General features: G+C 41.5%; 1 protein-coding gene across 2 annotated transcripts in view; it reads right to left on the bottom strand.

Annotated features, from left to right (window-relative positions):
* Positions 1-405: 405 nt before the first annotated feature.
* The window catches only part of LOC109923258 (neuronal acetylcholine receptor subunit alpha-4-like), a 30074-nt gene continuing 14728 nt past the window's right edge, over positions 406-15751 (bottom strand). For both annotated transcript variants that reach the window (XM_048608481.1, XM_020523297.2), the window contains exon 6: positions 406-733. In XM_048608481.1, coding sequence (XP_048464438.1) covers positions 608-733 — 126 coding nt within the window. In that variant the 3' untranslated portion in view covers positions 406-607. The remainder of the gene's footprint in view (positions 734-15751) is intronic.

Here is a 15751-nt window from a genome sequence, read left to right as displayed (position 1 = left end):
CTGCTAGACCACCTCAACTACTCACGGTGGTGTTGAGTTCCACATTTCCATGACTCTTAGTAAAGAAGTTTCTCCTGAATTCTAATTGGATTTATTGGAGAGAATATTCTATTGTGGGTCTTATTCCTGGTCCTGCCCATGAGTGGAGACACCTTTTCCATATCTAACCCATTGAGTCTTTTCATCATCTTAAAGATTGCTCCTTTTGGCCTTCTCCTTTCTAAAGAAGTGGAGGTGCTGGTGTTGGACTGGGGTGGACAAGGTCAGAAATCTCACAACACCAGGTTACAGTGACTTCACCTGAAAAAGGGGCTGCACTCCAAAAACTTGTGATTTCAAATAAACCTGTTGAACTATAACCTAGGTCGTGTGACTGCTGACTTTCTAAAGAAAGCCCTCATAGTTTTAATCTCTCGGTTCTGCTTGTACATGTTTTAACAGTTGCAATATAACAGCTGTGATGCCTAATATCTACAGAAGAGTAAAATGATATTTTTCTTGCCCAGACAACTCTTATCGAGGGGTGGAGATGGAGATCAAAATAACAGTCCCATCACTCTCATCGAAGAGGTCTTTCTTGCCTTGTGTTTGTTGATGTCCTTCAATTTCACAGCATTCCCGCCATCCAAGGAGGCAGGAAGAGACCCAACGTTCCCAGTATGCAAATTAAAATAAATATCCACAGGAAGATACGGTCAATCACCATGCCAACGTACTTCCAGTCTTCCTTCACCTGAAAATCAGAGAACGTCATTAATCCTGATTAAAAGGGCAAACCACAAGGAACACAAGAAACTCTTCCTTTGGGACTGAGACTCTCAGACCCTGGGAACCCCATCCTCAACTGTCTGGCCTCAGCAGTGTTCATTGGATCACTTGCTGTGACTTAACACAACACAGGAACAAGGTAAACATTGAAACATGGGAAATAGGCCAATCACTGAACTCAGAATATTTTATTCAACCAATTTCCTAATCACTGTACCAACAAGGGAATAATCTTTTTAACTAATTATGGAGGGTTTAAACTCACTTGACAAGGATGTGGCAACCAGGAGGTAATAATAGAGATACTACATACACAGAATACTGGGCGAGATACATAAGCCTACGGTTGGGAATAGCAAATTATCAGGTGGGTTCTGCATATGACAGAATGTAATGAAATCACTGTGCATGGATGTGGATGTACAGAATGTGATGAGACGACAAGATGTAGGAGCAGAAGTAGGCCATTCAGCCCATCTGCTATGTCAGGCAATGAGATCACGGCTCTGATAATTCTCAGCTCTGTTTTCCTGACAATTTCCCAAAGCTCTTGATTCCCTTCCTGATTAAAAATTTGCCTATCTCAGCCTTAAATAAACTGAACAGTCCACCTTCAACAATCCTTTGTGGTAAAGAATTCCAAAGTTTCACTCCCCTCTCAGAGAAGACATTCTCTTCATCTCTGTCATTTTGGAACATCTCGGTCAATAAGAATGGTGAGTTACAGGCCCAGGTTGCCAGGTGTAAATATGAAACTGTAGCTATAATAAAGACCCAACTCAAAGAAGAGGCGGACGGGGTGTTAACTATGCTGCTGAGAGAGAGAGGGAATGTCTCAGAAAGGTCAAGGACAGAATCAGTAAGGTTATGGTTAAGAAACAAGAAAGGTGCAGTCATAATGCCTACTGCAGTCTATAACCTACTAACTAGTGAGAAATATACAGAGGAATAAATTTGCAAATAAATTTCAGAGAGGTGCATAGAATGGGGAGAATTTAATTATTTGCATGTAGACCAGGATAGAAGTAGAATAAAGGGAGAGAAGGGATGGAGTTCCTAGACTGCATGTCTCCAACTTAACAAGAAAGGAGATACTGATTCTTGGGAATGAAGTGGGGGAGCATTTAGGAAACAGTGATCATAATATTGCAAAGTTTCTAAAAGGACAGAGAAAAACTGCCCGGAAGAATAAACTGAGGGGAAAGCCAACTTTAAGAATGGATCCAGCCTAGGTAGATTGTATCAAAGGTTGGCAGCAAACACGTAGCTAAATAAACTGCTACTTTCAAAGAAACAAGACTTCAGGTATAGCCAAGGTAAATTCCCTGGAAGGAGCATTGGAAAGCAAACAGATCCAGAGATCCAGGTGAGAAAAACTGGCAGGATTAAAATGGAAATGAAAAAGAATGCTCTTGACAGATATCAGGTAGTTCATTCAACTGTACTGAATATAGGAATTAAAGCAATATACTGTAGATGCTGGAGATCCAAAATAAAAACAGAAATACATGGAGGCACTCAGCAAGTCTGGCATCATCTGTAGAGACAGAAATAGAGTTAACATTTGGAGTCTAATATGACATTTCTCCGGATGATTAAAATTGACAGGCCTGATGAGAGCCTGTCTGCATCTGAAGATGATCAGACGCCAATACTGGGTGAGATGTGTCCAGTGATACTGAGGGAAGTGAGAAAGGTAATTGCAGAAGTACCGGCTATAATTCTTTGGTCATCCATTGACTTAGGTTGATCATACAGGACTGAAAAATCATGCATGTTGCACCCTTGTTCAAAAAGAAGTATAAGTAGGAGTTGAGAAACTGCAGGCCCATCAGTGGAGAAGCTTCCCAGAAATATTAATTCGGGACCACACTAAAGGTCACTTGAAATATGGTTTCATTAAGGACATCCAGAATGGATTTGTTAAGGACAAATCATGTTCAATTAACCTATTTGAGAGGGTAATGCGAAGGATATGGTGTATTTGGACTTACCAAAGAGTGCCACATAACAGTGCCACATTGCAGACTTGTGAACAAAGCTAGTGCTCACAAAATAAAAGAGACAGTGACAACAAGGATCAGAAATTGCCGGAGTAACAGGAAACAAAGCAATAGTTAATATTTGAATTTTGAACTGGAGGAGGTTTGTACTGCAATTCCCCAGGTGTGGTATTTAAGACCCTACTCTTTCTGATAAATTAATATTAATGACCTGGAATTCAGTGATCAGGTTAGAATTTCAAAACTTGTGATTAAAACAAAACTTAGAAGCATATAAACTGAGCAGAACAGTATAGCACCTCAAAAGGACAAGGACAATTTGGTGGAATGGGCAGACAAATGATGAAACTTAATGGGGAGAAAGATGAAATGATCGATGTTAGTAGAAAGAAAATGGAGAGACATCGTGTGGGTGTGTATGTGTATAAATCATCGAAAACAGCTTGACAAATTGATATGTTAATAAAGCATTTGCCATTCTGGTGTTTATGAACAGGATCATAGTTTGCAAAAGCATGAAGGTTATGGTAAACTTTTATAGAACATTGGAGAGGTTGCTGTTATGACACCAACTGATGTTACTACTGGACAGGTAAGATCCCAGAATGAAACTTAGCTTGATAGATTTTTCTTTTAAATGTGGCAGTAATTCACTGAAACATAAACAGACAAGCCTGCAAATTTGGTTCAAATGATAAAACCTTTTTTTTTACGCAAAAAGAAAGAAAAATAAAATAAATAAATCAAGCTATCTACGCGTAACATAACTTGAAAAATGTTGAAACACATAGCAAAACAAATCCCCATCTACTTCCCAATGCTGTTACACTACTATTAGTTAAAACCCAGAAAAAAATTATTTCCATTAAATCGGCAAATTTCACTTAAGTCCTTCTTCTCATTTCTGGTCCTGTGTGCTACAAAGCTTTTTGATCACTCACACAACCGAGAGCTTAGTCTTCATCAAATTTGAATAACCAATGCATGTTTCTCTTCAAACACTCCTGATCGTAAAGTTTCACAAACTAAACTCTTTTTCACTTAGGTAACTTGCTTCCTTAACTGATCTGAACAATCTCCTTTCCCTGCGGAAAAAACTATACTTGCATCTAACTTCAGTTCAGGTCTCCTTCAAACTACCCCAATACTGTCCAACCTCAGTACTTTTCTACATTAAAATCAATCCTTGCTTAATGTAAACTCAAAAGTCAGCTAATGTTTTCCTCTCTTCTGCCATAAACCCAAATAAAATAAACTTCCATTAACACTCCAGGAGGCCATACTGGTCTAAAATCATGGATCTGGAAAGAATGACCTAGGTAATTTTTAAACCCCCATCAAAAAAATTAACAAGCACCATATGCCACTAGTTTGAAATTAAAACTCTAAACAAAATTTACATGAATGTATAGAAATCACATACCTTTCATCATAATAGAGGAAAGATTCAGGAGAGAGGTTTCAGGAACATCAGTTATATGGATAGATTGATGGAGTTGTTGTCATTACAGAAGAGAAGGTTATGAGGAGATTTGATAAGATGCATCAAGGTCAAGGGATCGGGACAGAGTAGAGGAAAACAGTTCCTACTCACAAATGAACTGAGAACCAGGAAGTTGGGGTGGGGACGGACACAGATTTCAGATAATTTGCATAAGCAAATGAATTGATGATGTCAAAATTGGAGGTGTAGTGGACAGCAAAGAAGTTTATCTCAGAGTACAATGGGATCTTGATCAGATGGGCCGATGGGCCAAGGAGTGGCAGATGGAGTTTAATTTACATAAATGGAAGGTGCTGCATTTTGAAAGGCGAATCACAACAAGACTTATACACTTATGTAGGGCCCTGGGAAATGTTGCCGAACAAAGAGACCTTGGGGTACAGGTTCATAGCTCCTTGAAAGTGGAGTCACAGGTAGTTGGGATAGTGAGGAAGGCATTTGGTATGCTTGCCTTTATTGGACAGTGCATTAAGTATAGAAGTTGGGAGGGTCATGTTGCGGCTGTACAGGACATTAGCGAGGCCACTTTTGGAATACTGCATTCAATTCTGGCCTCTCTGCTATAGGAAAGATGTTGTGGAACTTGAAAGGGTTCAGAAAAGATTTACAAGGATGTTGCCAGGGTTGGAGGGTTTGAGCTAGAGGGAAAGGTTGAATAGGCTGGGGCTATTTTCCCTGGAGCGTTGGAGGCTGAGGGGTGACCTTTATACAAGTTTATAAAATCAGGAGGGGCATGGATAGGGTGAATAGCCAAGGTCTTTTCCCCAGGGTAGGGGAGTCCAAAACTAAAGGTTTAAGGTGAGAGAAGAAAGATTTAAACGGGACCTAAGGGACAACGTTTTCATGCAGAAGATGGTGTGTGTATGGAATAACGTGCTAGAGGAAGTGGTGGAGGCTGGTACAATTACAACATTTAAAAGGCATCTGGATGGGTATATGAATAGGGAAATGGGCCAAATGCTGGCAGGAGGGACTAGATTAATTTAGGATATCTGGTCAGCATTGTTGAGTTGGACCGAAGGGTCTATTTCCACGCTGTACATCTCTACAACGCTCTGACTCTAATTGATAACACAAGACGCACCTTGTGGTAGCTCAGATCTAGAATGCTCTGTCTGAGAGAGTTTTGGAGGCAGGTTCAATCAAGAGGGATTCAAGGGGGAGTTGGATTATTGTCTGAAAAGGAGGGGAAATGGTCAGGGGAGTATTACTCCTTGTGAGAACTAGCATAGAAATGAGGGGCTAAATGATCTCCTGTGTGGTGTAACCATTCTGCCAGTACTGTGAGTAATCATAGCCCTGAGGACGATCTATTGAACTGATTCATTAACCATGACACTGCTGGATAAAAATTCACACAGCTGCCATACCAAAGGAAAACTGTCGCAATGTAACAACTGTAGCAAAAGCAAGACAGTGTTATTAGAGCCTATTGGATTACTCCCTTAATGCAATGATAAATTCTTCATTTTGTAATCATACATTATGTATGTGGTACCAATGTTGTACAAATTTAGCACATGCTCCTCTGTAGTAAATTTCAGACATTGATCAGTCATTTTATGTTTCTTAAACCTCCTTCATAATGAAACAGCCTTAATATTACATTGAATGTTGTTGGTCCTCAATAAATCCAGAAGTCGCATGACACCAGGTTATAATCCAACAGGTTCATTTGAAGTCACAAGCTTTCAGGGTGCTGCTTCACCTGAAAAAGGAGCAGTGCTCCGAAAGCTTGTGATTTCAAATAAACCTGTTGGATTATACCCTGGTGTCATGCGACTTCAGTCTTTGTTCCATGCCAGTCTAATACCGGCATCTTCACATCACGCTCAATAAATCCAATAAAGAACTGAGGAGAAATACCTTTATAGCCAGTGAGGGGTGACAACTCACTACCGTAACAAATGTTTGAAATGAACAGTATAGATAACTACAAGAGAAAGATAAATATAAAAGGCGGACAGATGTAGAAGGGTATGCTGATGGGTTGAGAGGTGATCTCATTGAAACATATAGGATTCTCAAGGGGCTTGACAGGATAAATGCTGAGAGGATGTTTCCCTTCATGGGAGAGTCTAGGACCAGACAGCATAAACTCAGGTTATAGGGGCACCAATTTAAGACTGAGATGAGGAGGAATATCTTCTCTCAGAATATTGAGAGTCTTTGGAACTCCTTGCCACAGAAAGCTGTGGGGGCAGAGTCCTTGAGTGTATTTAAGGCTGAGGTAGATAGATTCCTGATCAGTCAAGGAATGAAGGGTTACAGGAAAAGGGCAGGAATGTTGTCGAATCAGCCATGATCCTAATGAATGATGGAGCAAGCTGAAGGGGCCGAATAGCCTACTTCAGTTCCCATTTCTTATGGTCTTGAGATAAAGAAGGGTGGGAGAAGACTTGTGTGGAGCAGAAACCTCAGTACAGACCAACTGGATCAAATGGTTCATTTCTACACCACAAATATCATGCAGAACTTTGTTGGACTTTGTGAAGTGATTCACAATCTCAGGTCTCTGTGCTGTTGAACTACAGGGAGCTAACACAGGGAGTAACAGAATATGCCGGCTATTACTTTATGCTTTACAACACAACAAAAATTTTTTTTTTATCCATTCACAGGATGCGGGCATCAGTGGCTCGGCCAGCATTTATTGCCCATCCCTAACTGGTCAAAGGGTGGCTAGGAGTCAACCACATTGCAGTGTATGTGGAGTCACTTGTAGGCCAGACCAACTAAGGATTTTTTTTCTCTACTCATTAACAGGATGAGGATGTTGCTGGCTAGGCCAGCATTTATTGCCCAGAGGGCAGTTTAGAGTCAACCACACTGCTGTGGGTCTGGAGTCACATGTAGGCCAGACCAGGTAAGGATGGCAGTTTCCTTCCCTAAAGGACATTAGTGAACCAGGTGGGTTCTTCCGACAATCAGCAATGGATTCACAGTCATCATTAGATTCTTAATTCCAGATATTTATTGAATTCAAATTCCACCATCTGCCGTGGCGGGATTCAAACCCAGGTCCCCAGAATTAACAGTCCAGTGATAATACCACTAGACCATCACCTCCTCTAAAGGATGGCAGATTCCCTTTCCTGAAGGATATTAGCGAACCAGAGGGGCTTTTCCTAATAATCAACATTGTTAGACTCTTTATTGCAGATTTTTATTGAATTCAAACTTCACTGTCTATGATGGTGGGATTCAAACACGGGTCCACAGAACACTACCTGAATCTCTGGGTTAACAGTCCAGTGATAATACCAGTAGGCTGTTGCTTAGCATCTGAATTTCTTTGCTAAAGGCAGATGGAACTGAAAACATCTAAGACCGGCCTTCAAGGGTCACTATTTAAAGTTCTGTTTCAGCAGAGGTTATGTGTTAAATTTGATCTGATGTAAGGTATCTGTACGAAGACACTGTGTGGGTCACCTTTGAGAAGAGAGACTATTTGTAGAGACTGGGTAATGCATATAGTCTCTGCTACACCAGGCTTTATGACAGATCATTACATTTGGCTTAGGAAATGGTTCAATCCCTACTGGAGGGCACAGAGGGCATTAGATTTTGCCTGGTAGTGACAATCGTCATTCTCCGATACATTATACCTCGTTCAATGCTGTCTAATTATATTTTCCAGCTGCTATAAGAAATTCAATATATTTCTCAGCCTGCTTAGCATAATATCTCTCACCTTAAAAGGGATATACTGGCCTTGGAAGGAGTACAACGTAGGATTACAAGAATGATAATTGGACTTCAGGGGTTAGGTTATGAGGAGAGATTCCACAAATTCAGCCTGTGTTCTCTAGAATGTAAAAAGTTAAGTAGTGATCTAGTTCAGATCTTCAAGAAATTAACAAGAAACGACAAATTGGATAAACTATTCCCATTGGTTGGGGATTCCAGAACTAGAGGCATAATCTGAGAATTAGGGCCAGACCATTCAGGAGAGACATTAGGAAGCATTTCTACACATACAGAGGGTGGGAGAGGTTTCAAATTCTCTTTCACAAATGACAGTGGATGCTGGATCAGTTGTTAATTTTAAACTGGAGATAGATGGATTTTTTTGTTATGCAAAGGTATTGAGGGATATGGGCTGAAGCTAGGTATATGGAGTTAGGCCACAGATCAGCCATGATCCCATTGAATGGTAGAATAGGCTCGAGGGGCTGAATGGCCTACTCCTGTTCCTATGTTTCTAAAATTAGACCCCTTTGTATCAGCAACTGCATCCAAACATCTAGCTGATTTCATGGACATAGGGAGCAGGAAATCTCTTGAAAGTATAGTAATGGTTAAATACTGCAGCTACAGGAAATTTGAAACAAACACAGAGAATACTGGAAAAACTCAGCAGGTCTGGCAGTATCTGTGCAGAAAGAAACAGAGTTAACATTTCAAGTCCAGTATGTACCCTCCTTCAAACTGTGCTGAATAAGGGTCATACCAGGTGCAAAATGTTAACTGTATCTGCCTTGAAAGTTCATCAGGGATATTCCGCAGCAGTGTTAAAATCAGGTCTAAGTAGACTGACTCCCATTCACACCCATTCTTTCCACACTACTTTAAAATAATGGAACTTACAATAGCAGTGATAGGACAGATGTCAACTCAATGGCATTATTGCTGAACTGTTAAGCTACAGACCCAGGTAATGTTTTGGGGACCCGGGCTCAAATCCCTCCATGGCAGATGGTGGACTTTCAATTCAATAAAAATCTGATATCAGGAGTCTAACGATGACCATGAATCCATTGCCGATTGTTGGAAAAAAAAACATCTGGTTCACTAATGTCCTTTAGGGAAGGAAACTGCCATCCTTACCTGGTCTGGCCTACATGTGACTCCAGACCCACAGCAATGTGGCTGACTCTTAATGGGCAATAAATGCTGGTCCAGCCAGTGACCCCTCATCCTATGAATGAATAAAAAAACACTTCCCATTGCCCTCAAGATCCATTTCCTAGCACTCTTTTAAAACCCAAAGAAGGGTCTAGGCCCGAAATCTCAGCTTTCCTGCTCCTCTGATGCTGCTTGGCCTGCTGTGTTCATCCAGCTCTACACCTTGTTATCTCTATTATCGGAGATATAACTGGCTCAGTTGGTAGCATGTGCACCTCTGAGTCATAGTAACATGCCCCACTCTAGGGTTTTAGGCACATACATTTCATCTGACATGAGTGGTGTACTGATGGAGGGCTGCACAGTCAGAACCATCATCTTTTAGAGGAGAGCAGACAGGCTCTTGGAGTCTCAGGTGACTAGTAGAAGATCTCATGGCTCTATTTTGAAAACAAAGTGTTTGCTGACACCAAACCTCCATCAATAATTGCCATCTGCAGGTAACAACCTACAATTTTTCTCATTCGCATTTTCAATTTAAAAGCAGGTTTTATCATTTTTTTTCAAAAAACCTACTTTGCTTGACGTTCTTGTTTACATTTATCAAATATACTTTCATTCAATTCTTTAAATTTTTAAGTGTTCACCAGGTTTACATCGCACTTTTTTTAAAAATGTGTGAGCCAGTGGATGTGGCTTGATGAAGAAGAACAAGGGGGTTCTGCCTCCTGTTCTGGCTCATATTCATACCACAGTCAACATCACAAAATTGTCTCAAAATGCAAAATACTCAGGTGCTGGAAATCTGAAAGAAAAACAGAAAATGCTGGAAATATTCAGCTGAGCTGGTGACAATTTAAGTGAGATTGTCAGGATTTGACTTTAATCACTAAATTGTCCACTCAGTCATCACATTGCTGTTAGTGGGAATTTGATAGACTTGAATCAACTGCTATTTCTGACATGGGAATAACAAATTCCACCAGTTGTGAAACTCTTTCAGAAGTATCAAAGCTGTAAGAAGAATGAAATGCAAATCTTTCACTCTTTGCCACAGAGAGGTGTGTGGGGACAGAGCCCTTGGGTATATTTAAGGCCAAGATACATAGATTCTTGATCAGTTGGGGAATCAGGGGTTATGAGGAACGAGCAGAAAAGTGAAGTTGGGGTTGTAGGATCAGCCATGTTCCTATTGAATTGCAGAGCGGGCTCAGGGAGCTGAATGGCCCGCTCCTATTCCTATTTGCTGTGGTCTTATAGTCTAAATATTATTTGCTACTGGCAATGAACAGATTACAGCGAGCATAATGGCACTTTTGATGTTTGAGTGAATTTAGTTCAAGGTAAGATCAAATGATTAATCTGGAAATGCAATATCCGTCACCAACAAGGAGAACAAAGCATGAGCTAAGAAATTAAAATTTTCCAAAAGGATTAATATTTGAGAAGTGGGCTTAAACACAGTTCATGTTAAGATTATGTGTTCCATAATTTGTTTTCAGACCCATCAGGTAAAGATTAAGAGACAGTCTATCAGACATCATACTTAATATAGTTCTATACCAATAGGCTCAGCATAAATGATGTCCTTCAGAAGTAAAATGTCAACCTTGATGCAGATATGTGTAACGTGGCACTTTGTGACCAACTTCATTGTCCCTGAAGGCTCAGACTGTCAAAGGCAAGATGCCAAGTTGACAGCAGATTGCTTTCAGAGTATTTTACTCATGGAACATGCCTGTTACACTTAATTAAATCAAAATGCTCTTTTACTCAATCGAGCACTTTATTGGAATAAAACAAGCGTGAAATCCCTTGCACTTCCTCTTGTGCTACTCTCAGAACCAACAGGAATGTGGTGGAACCCCAATGACACAGGTTAAGGTGTAAATCAAGAGGGACAGCCAAGAACACTCAGGCCAAAATTACAGGGACCAAATAGAACGCTCCCACGGCAAAACCATCATGGTCACAGAAATAGAAAGGCTTGCATTTATATAGCACCTTTCATGATGTTAGAAGGTCACAAAGCGCTTTATGTTCAAAAACGTAATCACTGTCAAATGTAGGAAATGCTGAAGCCAATTTCTCCACAAGGTCCCATAAAAATGTGATAATGACCAGATTATTTGTCTGTTGGCTGAGAGATAAATATTGGCCAGAACTCTCTGCTTTTATCAAATAGTGGCCCCTAGATTTTGTGCATCACTTTAACTCTTCATCTGTAAGACAGTTCTTCTGACAGTGACACGCTCTATCAGCACTGTACTTGGGTCTCAACCCAGACGATGTGCTCAGCTCTTTGGAGTGTTGAAAAATATAATGTTCTGCTCCACACTAAGTCTCTTGCCACTTTAATATAATCCCATCAACATTTCCCTTCGTTCCTTTCTCCCTCATGAATTTCTCTAACTTGCCCTTCAATGCGTCAATTTTAAACCTCTCAACCACTCCCTGGCGAGTTCCACATTCTCACGACTGAAGTTTCTCCTGATTCCTCATTGAGAGTCTTCACAGAATCACATCATTGTTGCACTGCCAAAGATGGCCTTTCAGTCCGTTGTGTCTGCACTGGCTCTCTGATCGAGCATTGTGATCTAGGGCCAATCTCCTGTATGATTTTATTTGTCACATCACATTTACTTCTTTTACAAGTTACTTTAAATCTGTGCTCTCTCATTCCCAATCCTTTTACAAGTGAGAATAGTTTCTCCCTGTTACTCTTTCCAGGCCCTTCATGATTTTGCAAACTATCAAATCTCCTCTTCCCCTCTCTGCATTACTCCAATCTCTCTTCATATTTGAACTTTCTGGTCCCTGGAACCATTCTCACAAACCTTTTTCGTCAATTACTTGTGGGATGTGGGTGTCGCTGGCTAGGCCCAGCGTTTATTGCCCGTCCCTAGTTGCGCCTTGAGAAGGTGGGGGTGAGCTGCCTTTTTGAACCACTGCAGACTGTGAGCTGAAGGTAGACCCACATTGACTTTAGGAAGGAATTCCAGGATTTTGACCCAGCAACTCTGAAGGAACGGCAATATATTTCTAATCAGGATGGTAGGTGGCTCAAAGGGGAAATTGCAGAGGGTGGTGTTCCCATGTATCTGCTGCCCTTGTCCTTCTAGACAGAAATGGTCCTGGGTTTGGAAGGTGCTGCCTAAGGATCGTTAATGAATTTCTGCTGTGCATCTTGAGGATGGCACACACTGCTGTTACTGAGCTTCGGTGGTGGAGGGAGAGGATGTCTGCAGATTTGGTGCTAATCAAGTGGGCTGCTTTGTCCTGGATGGTGTCAAACTTCTTGAATGTTGTTTGAGCTGCACCCATCCAGGCAAGTGGGGAGTATTCCATCACACTCCTGACTTGTGTCTTGTAGATGGTGAGCAGGCTTTGTGGTGTTAGGAGGTGAGATATACACTGCAGTACCTGGGACTTCGATGTTGTTGCCATTTCGGAGACATGGATAGAGCAGGGACAGAAATGGTTGTTGCAGGTTCCGGGGTTTAGATGTTTCAGTAAGATCAGGGAAGGTGGTAAAAGAGGGGGAGGTGTGGCATTGTTAGTCAAGGACAGTATTACGGTGGCAGAAAGGACGTTTGATGAGGACTCGTCTACTGAGGTAGTATGGGCTGAGGTTAGAAACCAGAAAGGAGAAGTCACCCTGTTGGGAGTTTTCTATAGGCCTCCGAAAAGTTCCAGAGATGTAGAGGAAAAGATTGCAAAGATGATTCTGGATAGGAGCGAAAGTAACAGGGTAGTTGTTATGGGGGACTTTAACTTTCCAAATATTGACTGGAAATGCTATAGTTCGAGTACTTTAGATGGGTCAGTTTTTGTCCAATGTGTGCAGGAGGGTTTCCTGACACAGTATGTAGATAGGCCAACAAGAGGCGAGGTCACATTGGATTTGGTACTGGGTAATGAACCAGACCAGGTGTTAGATTTGGAGGTAGGTGAGCACTTTGGTGATAGTGACCACAATTTGGTTACGTTTACTTTAGCGATGGAAAGGGATAGGTATATACCGCAGGGCAAGAGTTACAGCTGGGGGAAAGGCAATTATGAGGCGATGAGGCAAGATTTAGGATGCATAGGATGGAGAAGGAAACTGCAGGGGCTGGGCACAATTGAAATGTGGAGCTTGTTGAAGGAACAGCTACTGCGTGTCCTTGAAAAGTATGTACCTGTCAGGCAGGGAGGAAGTGGTCGAGCGAGGGAACCGTGGTTTACTAAAGAAGTTTAATCTCTTGTCAGGAGCAAGAAGGAGGCTTATGTAGAAATGAGGCGTGAAGGCTCAGTTAGGGCGCTTGAGAGTTACAAGTTAGCCAGAAAGGACCTAAAGAGAGAGCTAAGAAGAGCCAGGAGGGGACATGAGAATTCTTTAGCAGGTAGGATCAAGGAAAACCCTGAAGCTTTCTATAGGTATGTCAGGAATAAAAGAATGACTAGAGTAAGATTAGGGCCAGTCAAGGACAGTAGTGGGAAGTTGTGCGTGGAGTCTGAAAAGATAGGAGAGGCACTAAATGCATATTTTTCGTCAGTATTCACACAGGAAAAAGACAATGTTGTCGAGGAGAATACTGAGATACAGGATATTAGACTAGACGGGATTGAGGTTCATAAGGAGGAGGTGTTAGCAATTCTGGAAGATGTGAAAATAGATAAGTCCCCTGGGCCGGATGGGATTTATCCTAGGATTCTCTGGGAAGCTAGAGAGGAGATTGCAGAGCCTTTGGCTTTGATCTTTATGTCGTCATTGGCTACAGGAATAGTGCCAGAAGACTGGAGACTAGCAAATGTTGTCCCGTTGTTCAAGAAGGAGAGTAGAGACAACCCTGGTAATTATAGACCAGTGAGCCTTACTTCGGTTGTGGGTAAAGTGCTGGAAAGGATTATATGAGATAGGATTTATAATCATCTAGAAAGGAATAATTTGATTAGGGATAGTCAACACGGTTTTGTGAAGGGTAGGTCGTGCCTCACAAACCTTATTGAGTTCTTTGAGAAGGTGACCAAACAGGTGGATGAGGGTAAAGTGGTTGATGTGGTGTATATGGATTTCAATAAAGCGTTTGATAAGGTTCCCCATGGTAGGCTATTGCAGAAAATATGGAGGCATGGGATTGAGAGTGATTTAGCGGTTTGGATCAGAAATTGGCTAACTGTAAGAAGACAGAGGGTAGTGGTTGATGGGAAATGTTCATCCTGGAGTTCAGTTACTAGTGGTGTACCTCAAGGATCTGTTTTGGGGCCACTGCTGTTTGTCATTTTTATAAATGACCTGGATGAGGGCATAGAAGGATGGGTTAGTAAATTTGCGGATGACACCAAAGTCGGTGGAGCTGTGGATAGTGCGGAAGGATGTTGCAGGTTACAGAGGGACATAGATAAGCTGCAGAGCTGGGCTGAGAGGTGGCAAATGGAGTTTAATGCAGAAAAGTGTGAGGTGATTCACTTTGGAAGGAGTAACAGGAATACAGAGTACTGGGCTAATGGTAAGATTCTTGGTAGTGTGGATGAGCAGAGAGATCTCGGTGTCCATTTGCATAGATCCCTAAAAGTTGCCACCCAGGTTGATAGGGTTGTTAAGAAGGCGTACAGTGTGTTAGGTTTTATTGGTAGAGGGATTGAGTTTCGGAGACATGAGGTCATGTTGCAGCTGTACAAAACTCTGGTGCGGCCGCACTTGGAGTATTGCGTACAGTTCTGGTCACCGCATTATAGGAAGGATGTGGAAGCATTGGAAAAGGTGCTGAGGAGATTTACCAGGATGTTGCCTGGTATGGAGGGAAGGTCTTATGAGGAAAGGCTGAGGGACTTGAGGCTGTTTTCGTTAGAGAGAAGAAGGTTAAGAGGTGACATAATAGAGACATACAAGATGATCAGAGGATTAGATAGGGTGGACAGTGGGAGCCTTTTTCCTCGGATGGTGATGGCTAGCACGAGGGGACAAAGCTTTAAATTGAGGGGTGATAGATACAGGACAGATGTCAGAGGTAGGTTCTTTACTCAGAGAGTAGTAAGGGTGTGGAATGCCCTGCCTGCAAAAATAGTAGACTCGCCCACTTTAAGGGCATTTAAATGGTCATTGGATAAACATATGGATGATAATGGAATAGTGTAGGTTAGATGGGCTTCAGATTGGTTTCACAGGTCGGCGCAACATCGAGTGCCAAAGGGCCTGTACTGCGCTGTAATGTTCTATGTTCTAACACTCTCTCTTCTGCCTCATTCCTGAAGTGTAGAGGACAGAACTATACACAATACTGCAGCTGAGGTCTTATTCTTAATGAATATCTCATAGTTATGACACCTTATTTGTCAAAAATCTGTGAGTGCATACCCTGAGGCCCTGTTGTTTGTTTTATCCCATTTAAGCTCATCTTCTAAAGACTATGTGCTTTTCTTATTGCTGCTTTCAAAATAAATGATCCCCTCCCAAAACTAAGTCATTTCTGCTTAAACACTATTCTGTAATTGCAATATTTCTTTGTTACTGTGTTATTGACAAGGTTCGATTAGAATGAGACGGCAAGAAAAAGATGGAACAAAAATAGAAGTTGCTGGAAAAGCTCAGTGGGTCTGGCAGCATCTGTGAAGAAAAAAAAAATCAGAGTTAACGTTTCAGGTC

This window comes from Rhincodon typus, chromosome 19 (genome assembly GCF_021869965.1).
Source record: "Rhincodon typus isolate 14 chromosome 19, sRhiTyp1.1, whole genome shotgun sequence".
Taxonomy (NCBI): Eukaryota; Metazoa; Chordata; class Chondrichthyes; order Orectolobiformes; family Rhincodontidae; genus Rhincodon; species Rhincodon typus.
The sequence above is the reverse complement of the archived record's forward strand: the minus strand, read 5'-3'. Positions and strand labels throughout refer to the sequence as shown.